This window comes from Photinus pyralis, unplaced genomic scaffold (genome assembly GCF_008802855.1).
Source record: "Photinus pyralis isolate 1611_PpyrPB1 unplaced genomic scaffold, Ppyr1.3 Ppyr1.4_LG1, whole genome shotgun sequence".
Taxonomy (NCBI): Eukaryota; Metazoa; Arthropoda; class Insecta; order Coleoptera; family Lampyridae; genus Photinus; species Photinus pyralis.
In genome coordinates this window covers 61378464-61402356 of record NW_022170249.1, presented here as the reverse complement: position 1 = coordinate 61402356, position 23893 = coordinate 61378464, and the positions used below count along the sequence as shown (strand labels likewise).

The 23893-nt window shown below is 38.1% G+C and overlaps 3 protein-coding genes across 4 annotated transcripts; all 3 read left to right on the top strand.

Annotated features, from left to right (window-relative positions):
• Positions 1 to 11: 11 nt before the first annotated feature.
• LOC116179563 lies at positions 12 to 2983 on the top strand. The gene is made up of 10 exons (XM_031499364.1): positions 12 to 123; positions 166 to 388; positions 443 to 1463; positions 1518 to 1742; positions 1795 to 1920; positions 1979 to 2107; positions 2165 to 2266; positions 2316 to 2551; positions 2610 to 2772; positions 2831 to 2983. The coding sequence occupies exons 3-10, from the start codon at positions 1256 to 1258 to the stop codon at positions 2953 to 2955; spliced, it is 1314 nt and encodes a 437-aa protein (XP_031355224.1). The 5' UTR covers positions 12 to 123; positions 166 to 388; positions 443 to 1255; the 3' UTR covers positions 2956 to 2983.
• A 4312-nt stretch (positions 2984 to 7295) lies between these two features.
• Positions 7296 to 8726, top strand: LOC116179662 (ubiquitin carboxyl-terminal hydrolase isozyme L3-like). The gene is made up of 7 exons (XM_031499475.1): positions 7296 to 7479; positions 7539 to 7550; positions 7603 to 7731; positions 7791 to 7936; positions 8163 to 8307; positions 8356 to 8487; positions 8537 to 8726. Exons 1-7 carry the CDS (start codon positions 7447 to 7449, stop codon positions 8624 to 8626), a joined length of 687 nt encoding a protein of 228 aa, XP_031355335.1. The 5' UTR covers positions 7296 to 7446; the 3' UTR covers positions 8627 to 8726.
• A 5883-nt stretch (positions 8727 to 14609) lies between these two features.
• On the top strand, positions 14610 to 16671 carry LOC116179617. Of its 2 annotated transcripts, none has more exons than XM_031499422.1 (5): positions 14610 to 14692; positions 15578 to 15736; positions 15791 to 15936; positions 15987 to 16241; positions 16295 to 16671. In XM_031499422.1, exons 1-5 carry the CDS (start codon positions 14690 to 14692, stop codon positions 16557 to 16559), a joined length of 828 nt encoding a protein of 275 aa, XP_031355282.1. In that variant the 5' UTR covers positions 14610 to 14689; the 3' UTR covers positions 16560 to 16671. The 2 variants fall into 2 exon arrangements, with proteins under 2 accessions (XP_031355282.1, XP_031355290.1); XM_031499430.1 differs by lacking the exon at positions 14610 to 14692 and adding an exon at positions 14699 to 14837.
• Positions 16672 to 23893: the final 7222 nt, after the last annotated feature.

Sequence of the window (23893 nt, the reverse complement as noted above, 5' to 3'; positions counted from 1 at the left end):
GTTTGTTTACTTGTGGTGAAGATCAATCCTTTTTATTTTTTCCATAAAATAAGTACTGACTGACAAATATACCTACGTCTCTTCTACAAAAATAATTTGGTTGTCCTAAAAATCAATAGCATGGTAAGAATTTTATTAGACATGTTTGTATTGGTTTGCTTGTAGGAGGCATACATTTGTTCTGTCTGCAATGAGACTACAGGCAAGACCATTGCCTCTGCTAGACATCATATTTGTATGAACAGACATGAAAATGTATGGATTTTGGACAAATATGTGTATCCATACGATCCTACCGCTTCCGAGACCAGTTCATATGTAGAAACGGAAGAAATGCTTACGCAGCAATCGGACGAAGTGTTTACTGAACAAACTGATATCTGTGGTGGTAATTGTTTGTTGTATCCACATATTATGGATTGTCTATACCTATATTTGTTAGCTTCTACTTCAAATGTCGAGGACGAGAATGTAGTGCCAATACTATGGCCTGTTCCAGCAAAAAAGCTTCTAATAGAATTGTATCCAAAATTTGCCAAAAGATTTTCTGATCGACTTATTATCTCGAAGGAGCAGATGTTTGCAAAACTTGCAGCTGAAATGGCACAATTTGGGTATAAGTATACAACAACTCAGGTTAAGTACAGATGGCGGTGTTTCGAGCGGTCTTATAAAAATTTTATAAAACATACAAAAGCAACAGGACGAGAATATAAAAAATTGGAATTTTATGACGAGCTACATGACATTTTCCATAACGAACCACGATTTCATCCAGAAATTGTTACATCAAGTGTAATCACAGTAACAAAAGAAATTTCAAAAGAAAATGTACCGCCGGTAGAAGAGACATTACTGCCACAACCCAGGAAACAACATGCCGTGATAATCACGTCAAAATCCAGTGATGTCTACCACCATGACGTGATGTGACAAGAATGGTACGTCATATTGACGTGATACAAATGCCTAATGAATGACGTCATATAAATACGAAAATGGGACGTGATAAACACGTCATTATTATGACTATTTTATTGGATATGCTTAATTTATATCAATAAATTTATAGTAGCAGTGTATAGGTGTGTTTAATAAAGCCGCCCAGTGCACAATCACTGAATATGGGAATTACGATATTCTTTTTTACCGCCTTTTATCTTCGGTACCTGACGTTACAATTCGGGTTATGTTCGTTTTTTGTCAGCTATCATGCGCAACGTGAATCGTTAGCGTCCTCCGTATAATAAAAAAGATGGAGTTTTTAGGTGTGGAGTTTTCTGCGTCTTGTGGGGGCGGTTTAGCTATAATTAACAGAAACTGGTTAACGCCAAGAAAAAAAAATGCCTTCTGGCCACCCTACAAAACTCAATCTGTGTACGAAAAAGCATTAAAAACGGGAGAGACACCAAATGAAGCAAACTGGAAAATTTATCCTGTTTCTAGGTGCTTCTTCGAAACAGGTGTGTATTTTTGTCCATATTATAATTCTAGTTACTCATAATGCATTTTTTTAGATGATTACTCGAAAGCAAGGTCAAAACTAAAGAGAGCCGAATTACAGTCCGATGTTCAATCAGATGCCGATGAGGATTCGTGTTTAAGTAAGAGGGCTATTCATCCTCCAAAACGGTTGTGCTATGAAAGCAGTGATGAAGAAGGGTCACTCAGTACACTTCCTGCACCACCTCCAATAAATATCTCAGAGCTTTCTAAAAATTTATTAAATGCAGAGTCGGCAGGTATTTATATTAGAATGTTAGTATATTAGTCACATTATTTATTTTGTAATAGGTTCGCCGGGTAGATCTCCACATTCAAATCCAATTTCTATTAAAAAGAATCGTCCTTCAAAGGCCTCTTTAATTATCTCGGAACACGATAGACAAACTCCGGCTAAATATAATGATGTCACGTCAGGTATTTGCGATAGTGTTATTCATCTTTACAATTCTGATCATAGTTTTTGTTGTAACAGGTTGCTCAAGTTCACTACAATCGACTCCGTACAGGATAAGAAATAAACTCTTCATACCTGATAATCTAGCTGATAATTTAGAAACTGAAGATACAGAAATTTGTGAAACATTAAATGAAGGACAATCAGGTATTCCATATGAATAATTATTCAAGGAAATATTTCATTACCTATAAACTGTCTTAGGTCCATCAAGTGTATTAAATTCACGAGTTTCGAGTCCTAATTTGAATCATACCATTGTTGATGTGGATGATTTGCTACGTGGAACTCATGTTGATTACCATGGTAACCTTTTATTTACCTAATTAAATCTATTACATAATTTTAATTTTAGATAAAAAATATAAGACTTTATTGCGGTTACTGATCCACATCAAGTCTCAAAATGATCATGTTGCTAAGCAAAATGAAGCCATTTTAAAGTCTTTAAAGAAGAGAGAAGTTTTACAACAAAGTAATACCTCATATCAACTGCCCAATGACGTCCCTGTGAAAATCCCCATACAACAATTACTGGAAATACCAATAATTGAGGAATACCTATCTGAAGAAGATCACCTATGTGCTATGGTACAAAAATGTTACTTTTCACTATATGTAATTGTTAAACATTTCTTATATTTTACAGAGTGCATATTTATCCACCTTAGGTGGCCGCGACATTACAACTAAAACAAATACTATTTTGAGAAGTGTGATCTCAAACAAAGTAGCAATCAATTTCAGTTTTTTGGGAACCCGTAACAATAAGCAGGCATTTACTAAATTAAACTTAAATAAATTGATTATTCGTAAGTTGTATACAAAATTGTCAGTATATGTACTTATTCTTACACACAAAAATTTTAGGGGCTGTGCAGTTATCAACGCCAAATACACCAGAGCATGAAATCAACGAAAATGTGAAAGTCTGGTTGAAACATGCTCCTCAGAGACTGACACTCGAAAATAAAAAACAAAAAGAAAATAAATAGGTATGTTAGTTGTACAAGAATTAATTTTTTAAGGTTTTTTTATTATTACTAATTAGATTAGTTGCATTCCTTCTATTATTAATATTTTTTATCATGTTTAAACAAAAATGTAAGCGTAAAGCCAAAACTTTGGTTTCAAAAAGACAATTGTACCGTAGAATTGCAAATGATGTTGATAACATTATAACTAGTATAAATTCCCAATCTTTGCCATCGAAAACTAATAAAACAACTCTTGTAAATGATACTGGAATATCAAATGCTAATTCTCAAGCAAGATCATCACCTAGCGACTTTAGTAGCTACACATATGAGAATTATAGTTTCACATATTCGACCTCATCTAATAGTGACTTGTCACTAAATGATATAAGTCAACATTCAGAAATGAATATACATAACAACGAAAATAGGGAAGGTGATGGAGACCATTCACTTACAGATAAGCTAAGAAATTGGGTTGTACACACTCCCACTATGCCACATTCAGCAGTAACATCATTACTTAAGATTTTAAACACGTATCATGCGGAGTTACCCTTAGACGTAAGGACTCTTATGAAAACCTCCCAAAAATTTGACATTCAAACAATGGAGACTGGACAGTTTGTTTATTTCGGAATTTAAAAAAATTTACAAATTTTCTTAATTAAAAATTTGAATTTTTCCCAAACAGTTATGGAACTATCATTTAACATTGATGGAATCCCTCTATTTAAAAGCTCGAATATCCAATTATGGCCCATATTAGGAATGGTACATAATTTCAAAATTAAATCCCCATTTGCTATTGCAATTTTTTGCGGAACTACAAAACCGAAACCATTGTCAAAATTTTTACATGATTTTATACAGGAATTGGCATTATTACAACAAAATGGTTTCTTATATAATGGAATTGATTATCAAGTCAAAACCAGGTGCTTTATTTGTGATGCACCTGCAAGGGCATTTCTCAAATGCATAAAATCACATGGAGGATACTCCTCATGTGAAAAATGTACAGATCCAGGCAAATATTTAGGTCCAGGTAGAGTGATTTTGGAAAATGTCAATGCTGAACTACGAACAGATGAATCTTTTAGGCTACAGAAAGACAGTGACCACCATAAAGAAGAAATCACACCATTATTGCAATTGAATATTGGCCTGGTCACATCATTCCCCATAGACTACATGCACAATGTTTGTTTAGGTGTAACACGTAAAATTATAAATTGCTGGATTAGTGGAAAGTATAAAACCAGATTATCTTTTCGTCAAATAGCAAACCTTTCTGAGCGAATGTTGAAAACCAAACATTGTATACCTATTGAAATTAATAGAAAACCACGTTCATTGAATGAATTAGCTCGCTTTAAGGCCACTGAATTTCGTACCTTTGTGTTGTACTTAGCACCATTTGTCCTTCCAGGAATAGTTGATAAAGCCGTCTATACTTTGTTTCAAGGGTGCTGAACCTTTCGTCACACTATCTGACGTCATAGCAAAATTAAGGCAGGTCGTAAATTAGTAGTTGGTTTACATATTGTCACATTGACGTTTTAACTTATTTATTAAGGTGTCACTATCGTTCATTATTATCAGACCGTCCAAGTTGACAATCACTTGTAAGGCATCTGGTCCTGATAGGTTTTTTCCTGTCCCCAAGTTTTATAATGGCTAAATGGTCATGTATTTTATGTAGAGGAACTCCGTTGGTATGAATTAAACTCGAGATGAAACTTTTTCCACCGTTTGTAATCAGAATCACCTCATGTAACCGATTCTTTGCACCGACAGTCGAAATGGATACTGCCAGAGCATCAGAAACTCTTTGAGATGAAGTGTATGATGGTTACAGAAAACGCATAGGAACATTTGTAACTTAAAGTTTGTCTTTAGGCAGTTCGTAAATTAATATTTTGTTTACATAATGTTGATGTGAAATTAAGTATGCTACCAATGTGAAGAATACGCGTTTTTTTATCGCCCTTAAACATAAGTTCATTAGCCAGCAGCTCATGTGTTTATTTGGACCTAGTCTAAACCTGTACACTTATTGAGAAATGATTTGAGGAACCGGAAAGGAGTGGAATAGGATGTACTCTTCACACCAAGGGGTCTCTCAGGGTGGCTAACGGACAGAACAGGTTAAGTTGCGCGAATTTTAATGATCCTTAACTAGCCATTTGCAGAAGTCGTATAGGCCATGGTTTGTCGGTAGGCCTTTCGCATTTATATATCTTACAAATTTGAGATAAAGCGTAGGCATTATACTCGTACCACAGGCTCATTGAAATAACAAGCATACATACAGTTTCTGTTCTTTTGCCACACACTCGAGATATTCGCATAAGGATCTTGAATATCTTCTGATCCGATTTATTTAAAAAAAACGCAATTGTGAGAGAAAACAGGTAGTGAAGATATTTATTCCTGAAAAAACTCAAATGTTCATATTCAAATCGTATGTACAAAAGAAAAAACGACACTACACCACAAGTATATATGTATAAACGGCCCAAAATAATATTCTTAAACACGCTCATTCTCTTCTGTCTCATGAATATAATCACCATAATAATCTTCGTCACTATCAGATTCGTCCAAGTTGACAATCACAGGTAAGATATCTGATGTATCAATATGTTGTTCCCGTTCCCAGGCCTGGTTTATAATGCCTCTTGTATGATCAAAATATCTTTTCCATTTTTCCGGTGTAACCTAAACATTCAAGTTATTAAGTACTGTTTCACAAAACAGCATATAAAGAGGTTACTTTGTGCAGTGCCTCATTCCATAAAGACAAAACGGCACTGTGTGTGACAGGCTGAATTGAACCGATCCTTGCATCGTAATGCTGTTTGCATTCTGACCATACCATTTCGATTGGATTATACTCGCAGTGATATGGAAGAAGTCTCAAAACACTGGAAATCTAACGAAAATCGTTTGACGGATTGATATTATTGACAGATCAATAATTGGTTTATTTGTCACGACTTACGTTAATGACGTAATTTTTTTGTCTCAATCGATTTAAATGTAATGAAGAGAGAATCGCATTTATGACGTCAGGTTCAGCACCAGTGAAACCAGTGAAACAAAGTATAACACTTTATTCCGTATAACTTCCGTTGCACGTCATCATATTCTATGACGTAATTACTATGCAATAATGCCAAATCTAGTTTTGAGCGATTTAGGTTATGTCACTTCACTTGTCAACAAGACAGTGCATTCTTTGTGTGAACAATCCACACCTTAAATAAAATAAAAATAATTTTTATTATTCATTTCGTTAATTGGAACCACAATATACATACAATATACTTTAACAACTTATGAACTGTACAAATGTAGCATCTCTTTTACAGAGAAAGTACTAAATATAAAATTTTACAGGTTATGTGATGTGATGGATGATATTCAAATTAATCGGAATAATCGGAACTGCTTTCGTGTTCAAAGTTTATAATAATAGTAGCAACGTTTTCAAGATCTAATTGCTTTTCTCTTTCGTACCACTCGTGTATTACAGTTTCCGTATCCTTAACTGAATTGCGCCACGTTTCGGAAGTTATCGATTGTAGTGATTCTTGTCACATGTTTATGCAATTTTCAATGCTTCGTCCATCTCTACCAATGTGTCGATTGTAATAATTTTTCGCTATGCCCCAAATATGTTCGATAGGATTAAAAACACGATGATAGGGTGGTAATCGTAAAACGAAGTAACCGTATTGCTCGGCTAAGTGGTGAATGCCTTATGCGGTACATTTTAGCTGATTTATTCCTAAAAGTATCAACAAGATTTATATAACATCAAATAATTTGCGAACGTACTTACTGTGCAACCTTTTCAACAGTTCGGCTGTAAAATCATTTTCGAAGAACTGCACATTATGATCACCTAACCACACTTTAATGTTGTTTGTTTTCCCGTTATCGAACACAATTACTAACGGGTTATCTAAATTCTTCAGTAATTTCTCTTCAAACCAATGCACAGCGAAAGACGTAGAAAATAATCAAAATCAAATCAAACGAAAAGTAAACCAAAAGCAACCTGTCAAATTTACAAAATTAAACGCGACAACATAGCGAAATGCTACCAATTGTTACGGCTAAAATAAACTACGTGCTTAATGTGTTGCCTAATAAACGAAAGTAAGTTTACGTTGGTACGTCGTTTTCTTCAGGTAATGACGTGCAACGGAAGATATACTGAATAGACCGTAGATTCACTTTGTTAAAATACTAATGCTCTTTCACCATGTATATAAAAAAAGGAAAAAGGAAACGACACGTTAGACACTGCCAATTTCGTAAATTTTATAGTTGGCGCACGCGCAGGGTATCATTTGTTTAAATAAAAATTATAAAAAATCAATAACTATCACCGGCTGCAATCGTTCATTCTACATTGAGATTTTTCCGTTTATCGCTGCATATTGCGGATATTTTTTGCAATTTTCGAAAGTCTGCGCTCACCGATTACCCATCAACATGTCGCTGCTTCCATTGGAGTCAAACCCTGACGTAAGATAAAAAAACAAATTTTTTAATTAGTCATCTTTCTCACTAATGCCGGCTTTTAGGTCTTAAACAAGGTTAGTATTCCGACATCGGCCCCGAATTTCGGGTAACGCCTCGAATTTTCAGTTTTTGCAAAAGTTGGGTGTGCCCGAAAAATGGAGCCTGGTCGACGTTTTCGGTTTAGACGCCGATTCGTTAGCGTGGGTTCCCAAGCCGGTTCTGTCTGTGATTCTCCTATTTCCTATAAGCGAAACGGTAAGCTGACGTCGTCGTCGCTTCCTATAGTGTTCGTCTCGTTAATCGACGAATTTCAGTATCAAACTTTCGCCGAGACGCAAGCGAACGAAATTAAGGAAGCCGGCCAGACGGTCACGCCCGATTTGTACTATGTCAAGCAGATGGTTTCCAACGCGTGCGGCACCGTGGCGCTGATTCACAGTATCGCGAATAATATGCAACAGTAAGTCGGTCTACCACGAGTTTCATTCAACCTATAAGAGTTATACAGGGTGTAATAATTTATTAGGTATATAAAAAAGCATGGTTCCATGGTTTTAAAAATCACCCTCAAATTTGGCACGCCCTGTACTTTCTTGAAGTTCTCTTTTACCTACGTTAAAGTACTATTACAGTTTAAGAAAGGGTTTTTTCCCCTTGTTCCTGTTTTAAGAAAGAATTTTTAACAGGATTGAGATCGCCGAGGGACCGTTTAAGAAGCTGCTCGACGAAAGCAAGAACATGACCCCGGCGGAAAGAGGGGAACTGCTTCAGAAATCTGCCGCTGCTATTATGGACGCGCATCGCGAATTGGAGAGCGAAGGACAGACGACCGTAAGCTCTGATCTTGTTCGTGCCAACTCGTAATTTGGCAACTTTCAGGCAAATCCAAACGATGAAGTTAACTTTCATTTCGTCGCGTTCGTTCAAAAAGACGGTCACTTGTACGAGTTGGATGGGCGCAAGGAGTTCGCCATCAATCATGGCGGTTCCACTCCGGAAACCCTACTCGAGGTATATCGTCATGTCGACCGATCCTTCTTAGACAGAGCAATTTTTACAGGACGCCGCCAAAGTCTGTCGCGGTTACATGGAACGCGAGGCCGACAACCACAATTTCACGATAATGGCGCTAACAGCTTCCCAAAATTAAATTACTTTTCCATCATCGCCCCGGGCACAAATCACATGTTTAGTTTTGGAGTACCGACACTTTTTCGTATTTTCAGGCTTTTCACCATCGACAGGCTTTCGAAGGTACTAATAATACTCGCAAGACCCCCAGCTTTCAATGTGTGCCTTTATGGAAAATTTTTTATTTCAGCCGTGTAGCCAAAAATTGATTGTGATCTTTCATTTTTTGTTCATTAAATATTTTGTATACTATTTTAAAATAAAAATGCTTTATCAATCTCTCCTTGGATGAGATCGGGATTCTGGTTTAGGGGGGGGGGGAGGGTTATAGCACAGTATATCTGTGGTTATAGGTTGCGCTGAGTTTTATATATAGGCCCTATTCTATTTATAAGAGGAGCCCCATCGAAAAGCTGATTGTGCCTACCCACTTTCGTTCTCAACTAGGTGCAGAGCCAGTTCCTCTCGATAAAGGATAGGATCCTGATTAGCCGAAGTTGCTTCACCCTCCCCGGTTCCAGATAACAGTGACGGACCACACACTTGGTAGTATTTCATCTGCCTAACCACAGTAGAATGTTCTGTCTTCGCTCTTTATTGCCGATTCTTTTTTGTCTCGATATAAATTCTACTGGTAATTGCACTATAACAGCATCTAAAACAGTTTTGACAACTACCACAAACGGCATTTTTTAGAGAAATCATCTACATTTTGTTTTTTATCTGTATCGTTCGGAAGCATCAATGCGGTGGACACGTTGACAATTTTTATACATTTTTTTTCAAGAAATCTCAATTTTATTGTGTTGTGGTTGACCCCGACAGGATCTTAAAATTTCTTCTCGTAATCGAACAGGTCTGGCCTGTACCCAACGTTTTTCTAGTAGATTATTTGCGAGATTATTAGGCAATACTTCATTTTTAATATCAGAGAAATTATGTTAATTTAAAAAGGAAAGATCCATACAGAAATCTGTGTACTTTGTGAAAATCTACCTTTAATCGATTGATTTTAAGAGTCTGAATAACATAGAAATTCTCAATTTTCTTCCAATTTACTCATTTAAATATCCGTAATTTCATTTTTAGCGCATCTTTGCAAATTTGTGTCTAAGGTAGCTTTTAATCTCAATTCCTGGCTAGCTGGCTGGCAGCAAATGCGAGTGTGTAGAGAAACGCTTGGAGGAAGACAAGGATGATGCGGTTGGCGACATCTGGGAGCCATCCCGAAGCGTGTTGTACTAACGTGGTGATTTTTCCTTCTTCTTCTACAGTTTTGGTCCGATTGTGCGCACCTAAAAGTTTCTTAAGTGCTCGAATCGCAGTTTCTCTTTCTCGTGTCGCCAATAGAAGCTGGAGTTATGAGAAGTGCCCCTAAAATTGAGTACTATTTTGTGGAGGGACTTTAGCAAAATCCACCAAAATACGAATTGCGGGTGAACGGGACGTCGGAGGTGGGCACCGACAAAGCGACTGTGGTAGCCTTCAACAAGAACTTATTGATGGACACGAGGACTTTGATATATATTTCAAAATTAATTCCTTGCCAGGCCTGACACCTCTCTGTTTTGTGTTTTCATTTGAATGATGCTGCCAGCCGCAAAGCGCTCATGGATCCTACTGACCCACCGGGAAAGTTCCCGGTATCTCTGCTCTACATTGAAATGGGCCATAATTTACAATAAAAGTGTCAAATATAACGCTATGCGAGGGAACTTAATGATCCCTATCGACCCGAGGTCTGGGGAGCACGGTCGATATTAACAATTTTCGTCTAGGATTTGTTTAAAAAGGGAAGATTGCGGCAGAGGTATTTGTGCTTTTGTTGAGGGCAGAAGTAATTTTTACGTTGCGAATAGTGAGTGCAGCTTCTACAATTACAAAGGTGATGTACCTACTAGTTTTTTTTATCTCTACGTCTATTGCATCCATCTAATAATGATATGTACATACGTGTTCGATTATTTGCCAATTTAATGTTATTCTCGTACAGCATGATTATTGCCATTTAGAACACATTCGAGATACAACTTGCACTTTTAATTGTACTGGTCATACTTTGAATTAAAATGCATAGAGATTCTACATAAATATGTTGTTGTCCAATTTACAGTACTCCTTTGTTCCAAACGCTGGCAACCTGAATTACTGGCCGATTTACGTGTTTTTATTTATATTGAGATACAGTATGTTCCCTTAGAGGTGATATTCAATACCAGTATGCAGAACTACATTTTAATTTATAATTGAATTTATTGCAGCACATTTCGCGTTTGTTTGCATGAATATGTTACTGTTTATTTACAGAGTGTTTCATCTGGGGGCGAGTGACGTACGTTAGGTGGTTGATTGTTACATATTGCACTTGGCATTGAGACTAATGTTTGCCAAGACATGTTCCTTTGTTTTGTTGTAATTGCGTGATACTACATAACGTTATGCTCCTACTATTTATTTGAACCGGGTAATTATGATTATTCATATTTGGTGGGGTGACTTAAGTTTCGAATATGTACTGTGCTATATTTGATACCGATATTTAATCTCGATTTGACGTAGCAGACGCTGGCTAAAGTTCAGAACTGACATACACAGAGATATATATTTTATGTACTGTTCCGCTGTTTTGTGTCTTTGAAAAGAGCCATCTTGCCGATATTGCTAATCAATGCGTTCAGTCACAGCCGTCTATAATTACAAGCCATGCTGAGAAGTTTGGCAACATTGTTCGAAAGTCAATCGGTGGGCCGATTCAAGTTTTAATGGCGTCTTGTTTCTCTAGAAAAATGGCATTTTTCCTCTCTCCTGTGTTTCGCCTTGGTGGTTTTAATACAGAAGAAAGATACTTAGGCAGCTTACAATTGTACATATATTTTATTTATTTACAAAAATGGATAATAACATTTTTATTTGACTTTAAAATTCGGAACGCTGTAAATTGGTAAATGCATTATAATGTGTTTTCCATCGAGATCTACGAAATTGGTGAACTTCTGTCGAAAGAGGTCGAGGTAAAGCACACGCTTGAGCACTTAATTTCGGCAAAAGGACAGTAAATCGCTCTGCATCAGCGAGGTTTTATCAACGACCAGGTGTGATTCTGAATGGCAGACTTTAAGCCAGTCGCTACTCCAGTGGGTCTAGGTATGAAGCTTTTAAAGAGGGGAGCCCCGTAGACTTCAAATGCCCGTACCGTGAACTCCTGGGAATAAGTCGAAAGGTTCCTTCAGAAAATCGACTTGACATGTCCGTGCTAGAATACCTGAAATACAAACTAATTGTGTTTTTTCACGATAAACACTTACCGTACTTACGTACCATGTAGTGTGTAGGTCATATTTGAGCTTGTACAGGTACTTTGAACAAATACAAGTGCTTGTAAAGGGTCCAGCAGTAGTCTGCTTTAGAGGTTATGACAACAAATCGATATATTTCGTTTAGCAACTTACCTGAATAATAATTTCTGTTGATTCCATACGGAGTAACACAAATTTACGCAATCTCGCTCTGTTAAAACAAGTAAATAGGAATCTTACACCCAAAACACATATAAAATACACCTGAAATCTGTCAAGTTGAATTAGGAAATCGGCCTACCATGCAGTGTTGCCATAATTCTCAGCACGGCTTGTAATTATAGACGGTTGTGGTTCAGTCGACCCTTGACATGTAGTGTCTGAATATTGGGTTTGTGTCAATCTTTGTTATGCCAGTGCAAATATGTCAAAGCCTACATAAATGCTATATATTTTGTTTATGATTATGTATGCGTGCGAGTTTGCCGATGGTTGCACTGTCATTTTTGTTATGTCATGATTTGTCTTTTGATCGGTTACTGTCAGTACTCATGGTAGATAGCCTGGAGTTCGGTAATTTATAACCCGGAACTTTATAACTAGTGGGTCGGATTGGCCCTAGAGATGTGTGAATGAAAGAGTTGGGGTCCCGCTTAATCGTACATGGGGCTGTCGGCTAAGCCCGGCCTCACTTGCGCAGGGTGTTCTCGTTGTGACTTTTTGTTTGTGTTATCAATTATCCTTCCTTTGTGAAAGGCTCTTCTGAGAGGCCAACTCCTAGCTTAATGATTGTTTTTTTTGTTATGTGTGTGGAATATTGATTCTTTAGGAATTCCAGCGGAGCCTGTGATCCAACATTATCTTAATTTACTTGACAACTATCACAATATGTATTTTTGCCATTACAGACAACTAATTTTGCTATAAAGTTCAATATTAATTTGTTGGCTGGGTTTTTTCTTGGTCAGTTCTTTTTTTCTATTTTCCTATTATAAAACCCCTCTATTACTTATTATCAAAGAGTACCCACTCTTTGTTATTATTTATTGCCCGCGTCAGAAATGAGTACCCTGGTGTATAGGCAACTCGTCATACCCGATGTTCTGAAAAAGCGGCCATGTTTTTTGCCAATTTGTAATGAGGCTGTACGCCTTTGGCAGTCCCTACGGGTAATTCATTTTTTACTCGTAGGGTAGTAGTAAATCACCTACAGCAATAAAATGCAAGAGAAAATACACGTAAATAAAACATCTCAAATATGTACCTAAATGGCGTGGCTCTACTCAAGCCTTCAGTTAACGTAAATTAATTTAACACGACAAGTACATGTGAGAATGCCAATAGAAAGTATTCATGTGAAAATCTATTATCGCTCAAGCAGAACATAATTTAAATAGTGGAAATATTAATGAGAGGGCCCCTAAATATCTCGCATTGCTAAGATGCCAAGAACTGCAATCCGCACGAGACGAGTAGGCAGCAGATACAGCGAAAGATCGAACTGTACCTACTCCACGGAGACAAAATGAATCACTCACACACACAAACATCGAAACATCAAATAAAATTAGAGAGACCCCTTTTCGTATCTAACGCACATCAAGAACTGCAGCGGGCCACGAATAAGAAAGTAACAGATACAGCGAACAATCCAAATGTATTAGGTACTTCTCTCACGGATAGTTACGAATCAATCGAACAGAGCACTGCTATTTTGCTGTCCCGTTTGGATTTAATGTGTTTCGTTTTGTTTGAGAATGCCAGTTGCATTTACTACTATGTTCTGTCGATCGTAGTCACAGATCTCCTTCTTCGCGTCTCTTTTACATTTTCCCTTCACCCTTTACATCTCCCTCAAACGTTCCTCATGCTCTCTTGACATATTATCATTCACCGCTCCTTTTTTCTCACCTACTTCGTACCTCACCCATGTTTACATTCAGCGTCTTTTATACATTTTCTTCAGGTGTCATTCTTCAATCCTTACTATAACCAAACCATCCCCTTGGCCCGTGGCCGGCTTCTCTACGCAATTCGTGTTTCATACATCCCTGAAACTTTTTTCACGCCATACTTTACACCCCCTTTTCCTTATGCGATGGTTTTGTCCGCCTGTCTGTCTGTCCCTCGTCTAACTCGAGAACGAAAAGAGACAGCGATGTCAAACCTTCGCCAATCGATTTCTACAAGTGCAAGGATCAGTGCTAATTGCTATCAGCCGGATCAAAAGTCTGTTGAGAAAAATATTCTCCTACTGAAAATCGTATGCGATTCATCGTATCTTGTACTTTCTCAACATTTTCCTTTTCCTTTTTTAGCACAAACGAACCCTGCACTCTTCTATCGCTTTGGTGGAATTTGAACTTTAAAAAGTTATTGAAATGGGATTGGAAAGTAGTTGCAATAACAGAGTATGTATCTATATTGAAAGAGCGTTAAATTCCAAAAAGTTCTTTAAAATGTTTATGCGCCGTACATGATTTTTCATGAAAAATAGTTAATTCTCTTTTATGCAACTACAAGAACCACGTTTACTACACCTTTTATGTGTGGCAGTAGGTACCTACGGGGCAATTTTTTGCAATTGAAATTCCTGCCTCCAATTCTAATTACGGTAAAGCATCGCGTCCGTGGAATGCGTTCATCATCCTTTCACAAAAAACTATAAACGTTGCCATAATAAAATTACTTTTAACCTTCGAGGTGCCCAAGTGACGTAAGATTCGTATTCGTCCCCTCCTTCAGGTAACACCTCCCTCGCCTCTGCGCCAGGACAGGTAGAACGGATGGTAAGCCCATTCGAGTGCTAAGTTTATACGTGTTTTATTGTTATATGCTTATATGTTTATTAAATAAGTGCGATTGTAAAAGTTAAGTGTTAAAATGTAGGTAAATCATTTAACAATGGATGTCTTTTGATCGTTGGTAGTAAAGGTAAGCGTCGCATTACGTAACACTATAACTGGAATTTATGTAGGCGCATTTAATTAAGTGGAATCACTTTCTTTTTTTATTTACTTTACCTAAGGGTAAATGAGATCTTCCCTTGGTGTTAAAGAGGTCCAAATTCGCTTTTTTGAGCGTTCAGAGTGGGTGGTTAAAGGGTAGTTTGTAAATAAACTGTGAGGATACTCCCACGTGCACATTAAAATTTCACATGGTGGTTCAGCCCAAAAGAACCACATAATTAAAGCGATAAGAAGAAAGTGACTTAAGATTTGGGTGAAAGTGCAGTGCGACTGTGCAAAATGCCAATGTCTTCGAACTATTTTAAGACCATTACTTCCTATGTCAGTAGGCGTTTAGCGGACCCTTGCTAACCTCGCCCGAAATCAATGCAAATGGATGCATTTTGCAATTATAATTCTGGAACCTAAACAATGCTATTTAGGCTTAAACTCCATTAAAGAAGTCTTGAAGGGCTGTCTGATATAAGGAGAATTATTGGTCTCCAAGAGTTTAAGAACCTCTGGAGTGTCATAAATGCCTTTTAGAGTTTCCTAGAGACCTTAGTGTTAAGTCGTCAGTGATCTCAAGTAGGCTTTGGAAGTGTACAACAGCCTTCTAGATTAATGTTTCGGTATGGCGGGCCTTAAAATAGACAAATGATGATTAGTCATTTCGAGAGTTCTTCCAAAAATTCCTTTGATTCCATACATTTGTAAACCTTTCAGCTCAAGATGGCTAAACGTCTCACCAAGAATCACTACGTAGCACCGCGTCTGGCGGAATCACCTACGCCAGTCCACATCAATCGAAATCCGGCATATTCTGATGAGGAAGGTAGTCAGAGAGGCGGATCCGAACACGGCTATCCAGAGTATGCGTCAGTAGTAAGTCTCGCACGCCAAGTGTGTGGGGCCCTCGCTTTAATTTGCAACTTTCAGCCCTACACCGTGGTGAGCGATCGCAATGGGCGTAGGCACCAGTCGCCGCACTCCCCATCGGTGCTGAGCAAGGGAAGCGGCTACGGTGACACCGGGTCGGATATCTACGTGACGAGCGGTGCGTACAAGTCACCGTCCGAAATTAGGTAGGATCATCCTCAGTACAGGCCCTGCATAATCCGACCTTTGCACACAGCCGAGGCTCCCGAGCTCCCAGAGCGCCGAGCCAATTCTCCTACAGAAGCGGTAAGGCGCCATCTCTCGCGAGCACGGCGAAAACTCGAACGTCCCGCAAAGCCGGCGCACGCATCGAGGCCATGACCGCCCCCAACCCGTTCTGCCCCAACATCAAGGGAATGTGCTGCCTAATGATCTTACTAAACTTGGGGATCATCCTGGTAACGTTAGGCTTCATCATAGTCATACAGTTCTTCGAGCCGGTATACGTGTGGTAACTACCCAGACATCCCCCCGCCACCGTTTTAAAAACCGCCACCCTTTCAGGATCCTCGGAATTGTCTTTCTAGTCTTCGGATTCATAACGTTAATTATTAGCCTACTGTACTGCGTCGTGATATTTAGAGATGCCCGTAATCCGAAGGACGTCAATCCCGAAGATCTCTACTGGACGCACCACTGGCAAAAGGACATCGGCTCGCCAGAGGTACACTACAAATCCGAAGAGAAGTACAACGACGATAGATACAGCGATAGGTATTCGGTTAGTAAATTGTCCGGAAAGTACTCGGACAGGAATGGAAGATATTAATCGACAAATTAACAATTAATTTTATTAATCGAAGTTAACTTAGCGATATGTACATACTTTAATGTTTATTAATTGAAGAATATTTATTTGTTTAACACGATTTATTTGTTTATATGTGTTTTATTTAGTAAACGTCTGTATCGATGAAACCTTACACAAGGTTAAACAAGTTAAAAAGTACCTAATCGTAAACGATTTACCTACATAAAGCGCATTTCCACAGACAGACAATGAAACAGACGGACAGACCAACAAACAGACGACAGACATCAGCAATACAAAATTATAAACGATCTCTAGGATCGTTAATAAACGGCAAAAGTGTGAAAGTATGCAACATGTAAAAAACGGTTTTTTGGTTTTTTTACAATAACTTTTTTACCGATAAACGCAGAAAAAATTCCCTCCTTGGTGCAAGCCTCGGCACCATAACGAGCCAAGTAGCGAAATAAATAACTCGTAAGATAAAGAACTAGTATGTAGCGTCTCAACGGACAAGCGGACGGACGGCCCGACAAAGTGGCCACAATAGCGCATTTTCACAAAAATAAAAAATGCGCTATTGTGGCCACTTTGTCCGTCCGTCCGCTCGTTCGTTGAGACGCTACTAGTTCTATTGTTCTACTGTTTTTGCTATTTGGTTCGTTATGGTGTCGAGGCTTGCACCAAGGAAGGATTTTTTTTCGTTTATTGCTAAAAAAGTTATTGTAAAAAACCAACAGACCGTCTTCTATATGTTCCATAATTTTACACTTTTGCCGTTTATTAACGATCTTAGAGATCGTTTATAATTTTGTAGTGATGTCTGACGTCTGTCTGTTGATCTGCCCGTCTGTTCCTTTGTCTGTCTGTCTCTCTATCTATCCGTGTGAACGATAACTTTGGTTAGAAATGTCCGATCGCTTTGACATCTCCGTTAGTTATGAACTGAATTGCATGAAATTCAATATGGGCATAGCCTTAGCCATATAATGCGCAATGCCAAAAGTTGAGTCGAATCGATTCAAAATTCACAGTGTCCTTTTCGCATCTCGACCATTTATAAACCGAATTGCAAATTTTTTTATTTATAAAAGTATTTGAATGAAATTTGATACATAGGCACTTGGAATAAATGAAAATCTAACGCCAGTTTCAATTTGGTTTTGCGCATGCGCAGTGCTACCTTTTTTATTTAGAAAAGCATTGAAATGAAATTCTTCTTATAAACTGAAATTGAAGTAGCACGTCAAAAATGGATTGCACCTATGCAACGCTATCTTTCATATTTGTAGGCGTAGGCTTCATTCGTATGAGTATATAGGTACCTACAACTAATTTCGTGCCGACTGTAGAAAATCAGGTTTTCTACCCCTCAGACCCTCCGGTTGTGTGTTTTACACAAAATCAGTGAAAAAGGATGATGGTTCTGTAAAGTTCCACAAGAGACCCCCCACTCTCCAGCAAAGGGAAATTCTATTGTTAGGGAGTTCTCCCATTTTCCTATAATCCCCCCTCAGTGTACACGGTCCGTATACTAAACGGTTGCCTCACTTCCAAACAACCAATAAAACACGCTGCCAATTGTGACGTACTTCAGCACCGCCCACCACACAATTCTCATGCACTATATGCAAACATAGTTAATTATTACATTACATATCTTATCAGATCGTAGATCCAAGCTATATGCGTCTTGAAAAAGACGAGTTTGTATAAAACTGGAGACGGAAAACGTAAAATAAAGCAAATACAAGAAGCAAAGTGTAAACTAAAATCATTGAACTATATACTCTGTAACAAAAGTATATAGTTCAATGACTAAAATAACGTAAAGCGTCAACTGTCAAAACGGAATAATTAATAATTATGGCGCGGAATGTATCGCGTCGTTTTGCAGACTTTCTATTGGCTAGCCTGAATGATTTCAAAATTAGTTCGCATATTTTCCGGGGCTTTTCTGAGCATGGTGGCACTGTATAGGTAACCAATAATTCAATACCTTGAAAGAAAATTAACACATTAATAAGAAATGCAGCATATGAGGGCGAGAGATGCATACAATACACCTTTGCACGATGGCCGTGGTACAAACGTCAAGCATACAGAAACGTCAGCAAATTCTACGGCAGGCCAGAGTACGTCACACGCGGGAAGTTCCCCTCTCTCTGCGCGCCCACAAACTGCAGTGACTGAGGCAACCGTTCAGTATACGGGCCGTGCTCAGTGTACGTAGGTTTCATTCGTATGAGTAAACAACTGAATATCGTGATGGCTATAGAAAAAGGATACCTAATCAGGTTTTTGTTTACTGGCCCCCTCCCCCGCGGTTGTGTGCTTTTTCCCAAAATTACATATAAAAAAGGATGGTGGTTTTTTAAAGTGTCACGAGAATCCTCAGAGGAACGTAACACCAGGTCCCTGGGGGGTATTCCCTGTGGGATATGGAATACCCTCCAGCAAAAAGATAGGTATTCTATTGTTAGGGAATTTTCCCATTTTCCTATAATACCCCTCTGTAGGTATACGTAGATTTCATTTGTATATGAGTAAACATGATTGATATCGCGATGACTGTAGAAAAAGGATAATTGGGATTTTGTTTACTTACTGAGGGGTATTCCATTACCCCCTCCCCCCCCCCAAACCCATCGGTGGTGTCCTTTTTCCCAACAGTAGTCAAAAAAGGATGGTGGTTTTTTAAAGTATCACCATAGAGTCCGCACAAAGGAACGTCGTAGCACGGGGGTCTGGAAAATCCCCCCAGCAAAGGGAAATTCTATTATTAGGGTTTCTTCTTAGCTTTATTAGGTAAGTAGGTACTAGCATAGTGTAAGAATCTTTACACTAAGGTACTAGGTATAGTAACTAAGAGGTAGGTAATAGAGTGGACTTCTGTCTCTCTGGAGATGTACACCGTAGTCTTTCAAACTGAGGTCTAATATATGCCATAAGCGTCTGCTCAATAAAACCTGGAAAACAACCGGAAACTTTTTTAGATACTTCGCCGACATTAAAAAGGCTTTACGACGGCACTCAGATATCGCAAGCCACGAAGTCATAGAATACTTTGGGAGCATATCAAATCACACATCCATCAACCATGTTTCAATACTTACTTATTGCAAATGAATTGGAGTTCAAGCACAATTACTACATACCTATAGCTTGACGAAAATTTTATTTAAAAAATACGCACATTGCAAGTATTAATTAAAGGACTGAATTATCGACTTAATCGTTAAGCATTCATTTCAGTGCAGCATTTTTTAACAAACTTCATATCCATTTACGGAGAATGGAGGGCATTTTTAATAGACCGGGAGGCAGCGTACATAGTAACTAAACCATAAGCGACAAAAAATTCGACAATACAGGCTGAAAGTACGTTGAAAACTAATAATAAAATCACTCGTCTGCCAGTCGTAAGTGGCAGCATTAACTTGGGGCGGCGCTGAATAGATGACTTCTTTAGGTGATCAACTAAATTACCAAACTATAAGGGCCACGGAAAAGATTTGTATCAAGAAATCCCATTTTTTCCGTAGTTTTCAAATATGCTATGGCAGACGATTTCAAGTGCAGCGTTGGTAGCGAAAGACGCCCTTCAATGTAGGGAAAAACACCCCTGAAGTAAACCATGAGGACCGTGTAAAAGTTATACATAAAAAATTCCTCTTTTTGTCACTACTTTAAAATATATCCTGGCGGACAATATTAAGTGTAGCTTTAATAGTGGCAGACGTCTTAGAAGTTAAAAAATTTAGGTATAGTAAATCCCAGCGAGTGCGAGCGTGTGAGAGATAAGCGCGCGAGAGCACAACGAACAGAGATAGCTATAGATTTACGCACCGCTTGGAGTTACCAAACGAATTAAATTAGGGAAAATAATAAATTGCTTATTTGGCGATAAGATTATCGGTATTTCTTGAATTCTTCTCAGACTGAGAAACAGAAAACTTGAAGAGAAAAGAAAATAGATCTTCAGCTCGTTCTAAACTATCCTCTGACTCCAGTTCCGTTGTCTCTATGCAACATTGATGGATCGATGATTAAAATCGACAAGTTTGTTTTGCTGAAACTTTTTCGGAAGTATGATTCTCCAAGTGCTCTTAGTCCATCGACAGTTGTAGATGTTGTTTTAATCGATGGATTATGTTTTTTGCATCTTTTAAAAGATCTCCGGTAAACCTTTGAGCGATTTTCTGAACACATCCTCGGCAAGATTTGTGCTGTGTCAGCGAGAGAAGTTCATCTTACTTTTGACAGATCGTTACCCCTTCCATGAAGGACGTAGAACATGATCGTTGGGATCAAAATAAGGAAAGATTTCAGTCTTATTCAATTTCTGTTTCCACTCAGAGGCAGCCTGCAAATTTCATAAAACCACTTCGCAATGATAGCTCAAAGCCTCTCTTATAGATTACTTATACCGTTCATAGGCAAAAAAGACCTGTTGTGCTTTACTTGGAAGGAAAGTTGTGTTTGCCACATATGAAGATAAGTGCTATAAATTTGTGACAAGGGAAGATGATGTGGTAAAAACTGAATTGTGCTGCAGCCACTAAGAGGCAGATTCTCGAATAATTTACCATCTTGGTAAACTACCAAGAAGTAGCAAAGTCATTATTAGCGCTTCCGATATGGATATTGCTGTTATTGCTTTGGGAAATGTAAAATTGACGCTACCATCAAGGTATAGATGGAAGTAGGTCTCTTTTCCAATAACACGTAGAAATTCATAATCTTCGAGAGATGTTCGTGAATTTGGGTGTTGATGTGTGTAACGCGCAGGGTAACGCGTTACCGGGTTCCCACGCATTTACCGGATGTATGACTTGTGTATGGTCGTCATGGTTTAGTTCATCGCAATTTGAGCGAATGCCACCGAAAAATGTCTGAGTTTCTACAATCCGTTTGATTGAAGTGGATGGAACTATGTGAATCAGAAGTTTAGAATCAAATGGTTTGAAAGATCTCAGTATTCAGTATCCTATCGCTATCTCTGTTGGTTATGCTCTCGCGCGCTTATCTCTCACACGCTCGCACTCGCTGGGATTTACTATACCTAAATTTTTTAACTTCTAAGACGTCTGCCACTATTAAAGTTACACTTAATATTGTCTGCCAGGATATATTTTAAAGTAGTGACAAAAAGAGGAATTTTTTATGTATAATTTTTATACGGTCCTCATGGTTTAGTTCAGGGGTGGTTTTCCCTACATTTCGCTACCAACGCTGCACTTGAAATCGCCTGGCATAGCATATTTGAAAACTATGGAAAAAATGGGATTTATTGATACAAATCTTTTCCGTGACCCTTACAGTTTGGTAATTTATAGTTGATCACCTAAAGAAGTCACTTATTCAGCGCCGCCCCAAGTTAATGCTGCCACTTACGACTGGCAGACGAGTGATTTTATGATTAGTTTTCAACGTACTTTCAGCCTGTATTGTCGAATTTTTTGTCGCTTATGGTTTAGTTACTATGTACGCTGCCTCCCGGTCTATAAACCATTGTTGACAATAGAACTAATAACTGACATTCTAGACTTACTTACACAGATCTGTCTTTCTATCAAATTCGAACCTCTTAGAATATCATAAAGTTTATATCAAAACAAGTACAAATTGTGCACAACCCTTGTGCAGGTAAAGCGCATTTTTTTAAACACCCCTACGAAATTTCTTCCATAAATAAGAAAGTTAGCACTGCACATCCTACACAAAACCAAATTTGAAAAATGGAGCTACATTTGCTTTTATTCCAAGTGGCTATGTATCAAATTTTATTTAAAAGCCCAATTGTTATATTTCTTCCAAACGTCCCAATCGCCCTTTGTAGGTACTTTCCTTTAACAATTCACTCTTAAGATAGGTATAAGGAATTATAACCGATCACGACAAGGGATCGAGGAGGAAGACTATGGTTAGTATAAATTAATTTCTTTAATTGAGACCTTTCATTAGAGTACAATGAAGGATAAAACTAGTTCCACTCTCCCCCCCCTCCCTCTCCCTCCACCTCGTACTTTGTAGGACAGAAAGAAGGGCAGTAGTTGGTAGAAAACGGTTCCTTCGAGACCTTCAATTAGAATACAATGAGAGATAAAATTCCCGTCGCTCACTATCTCGAAAAAGATTCGCACGGGAAAGTTATAGTTTGTACAAACGAATTTATTTCGATGAGACCTTTCATTAGAATACCATGGAGGTTAGAACATGTGCCCCCCCCCCCCCCATTTTCTAAAGTTTAACTTGGCACCACTAAAGGCATGCGTATGCAAAATCTGCGACCAATTGGTTGTCGTATGTAAAAGTTATGCACGCAAACAATAACACATTTTTTTTAATTCTTAAAAAATGCGCTAAATAATAAACATGTAAACAAATATAGAGCGCCTTTTGCTTTTATTTAAGCTGTTATGCATGAAATATCCATTAAATCCCTCGATAAATAAGAAAAGTTGGCACTGCGCCTGCGCAAAACCAATACTCCAAGCGCCTATGTCTCAAATTTCATTTTTCGTCGACCTCTCGATAACAATATAAATTACTCCTTAGTGACGAGTACAATGATGAAGCTTATTAATCGTTAGCAACCATTAATGGTTAGCAACCAACCATTACGTTAGCAACCATTAATCGTTAGCAACCACTTATACATAACAACCATTTTATTAAAGGGAAATGACAATTAGCCTACTCATTCAAACCTATTAAAATGTCAATTTAACATATGCTATAAAATAAACAAGTATAGAAGTAATACTACACAATGTACTAATGTTCGTTTGCCCAGTACAGGCCAGTAAAGATAAATTCTACTAAGTATGTATCAGGGAATTTTCCTTTTTACCATAAATACCCCAATGCCCAAATGTACCCACGTAGATTTAATTCGTAAAAATATGCAAGTGATGATGCATGATGATTGTAGAAAAAGCGTAACCGTGTTCTCGTTTACTGGATGGTATTCCAAACCCCCCAGACCCTCCGGTTCTTTGTTTTTACACAAAATGAGTTAAAAAAGGATGGTGCCTTTTTAAAGTATCAGGAGAGGATTAACGTACTGCAGGAGATGCAGCACCGGAGGGTATGAATCGAATAAACCCCGGCCCACTAAAGATAAATTCTATTATGTATCAGAGAATGTTCTTATTTTTCCCTTAATACCTCCTCGCCACCCCCAAATTCGCGATTCACACGATCAGGCAATTAGGTCGGCAAACCTCACACCGTTTCCTCAAAAATCAATAGGAAAGAGACTGGGGCGAATCAAAGACCGTTATACCGTAAGCATATATTGGAGGAATTGTTCAGGAGAAAAGACATTGTGTTTTAGTAAATATTGG

What these genes read in the sequence shown, in the direction of transcription:
- LOC116179563 (XM_031499364.1), top strand. Translation starts at nt 1,256, where the DNA reads ATGGAGTTTTTAGGTGTGGAGTTTTCTGCGTCTTGTGGGGGCGGTTTA. An exon ending in AACTCATGTTGATTACCATG is followed by an intron (nt 2,267 to 2,315) that starts GTAACCTTTTAT and finishes TTTTAATTTTAG; the next exon opens with ATAAAAAATATAAGACTTTA. An exon ending in CTTAAATAAATTGATTATTC is followed by an intron (nt 2,773 to 2,830) that starts GTAAGTTGTATA and finishes CAAAAATTTTAG; the next exon opens with GGGCTGTGCAGTTATCAACG.
- LOC116179662 (XM_031499475.1), top strand. Translation starts at nt 7,447, where the DNA reads ATGTCGCTGCTTCCATTGGAGTCAAACCCTGAC. An exon ending in TATTTCCTATAAGCGAAACG is followed by an intron (nt 7,732 to 7,790) that starts GTAAGCTGACGT and finishes GACGAATTTCAG; the next exon opens with TATCAAACTTTCGCCGAGAC. An exon ending in AGAGCGAAGGACAGACGACC is followed by an intron (nt 8,308 to 8,355) that starts GTAAGCTCTGAT and finishes GGCAACTTTCAG; the next exon opens with GCAAATCCAAACGATGAAGT.
- LOC116179617 (XM_031499422.1), top strand. An exon ending in ATCCAGAGTATGCGTCAGTA is followed by an intron (nt 15,737 to 15,790) that starts GTAAGTCTCGCA and finishes TGCAACTTTCAG; the next exon opens with CCCTACACCGTGGTGAGCGA. An exon ending in TTCGAGCCGGTATACGTGTG is followed by an intron (nt 16,242 to 16,294) that starts GTAACTACCCAG and finishes CCACCCTTTCAG; the next exon opens with GATCCTCGGAATTGTCTTTC.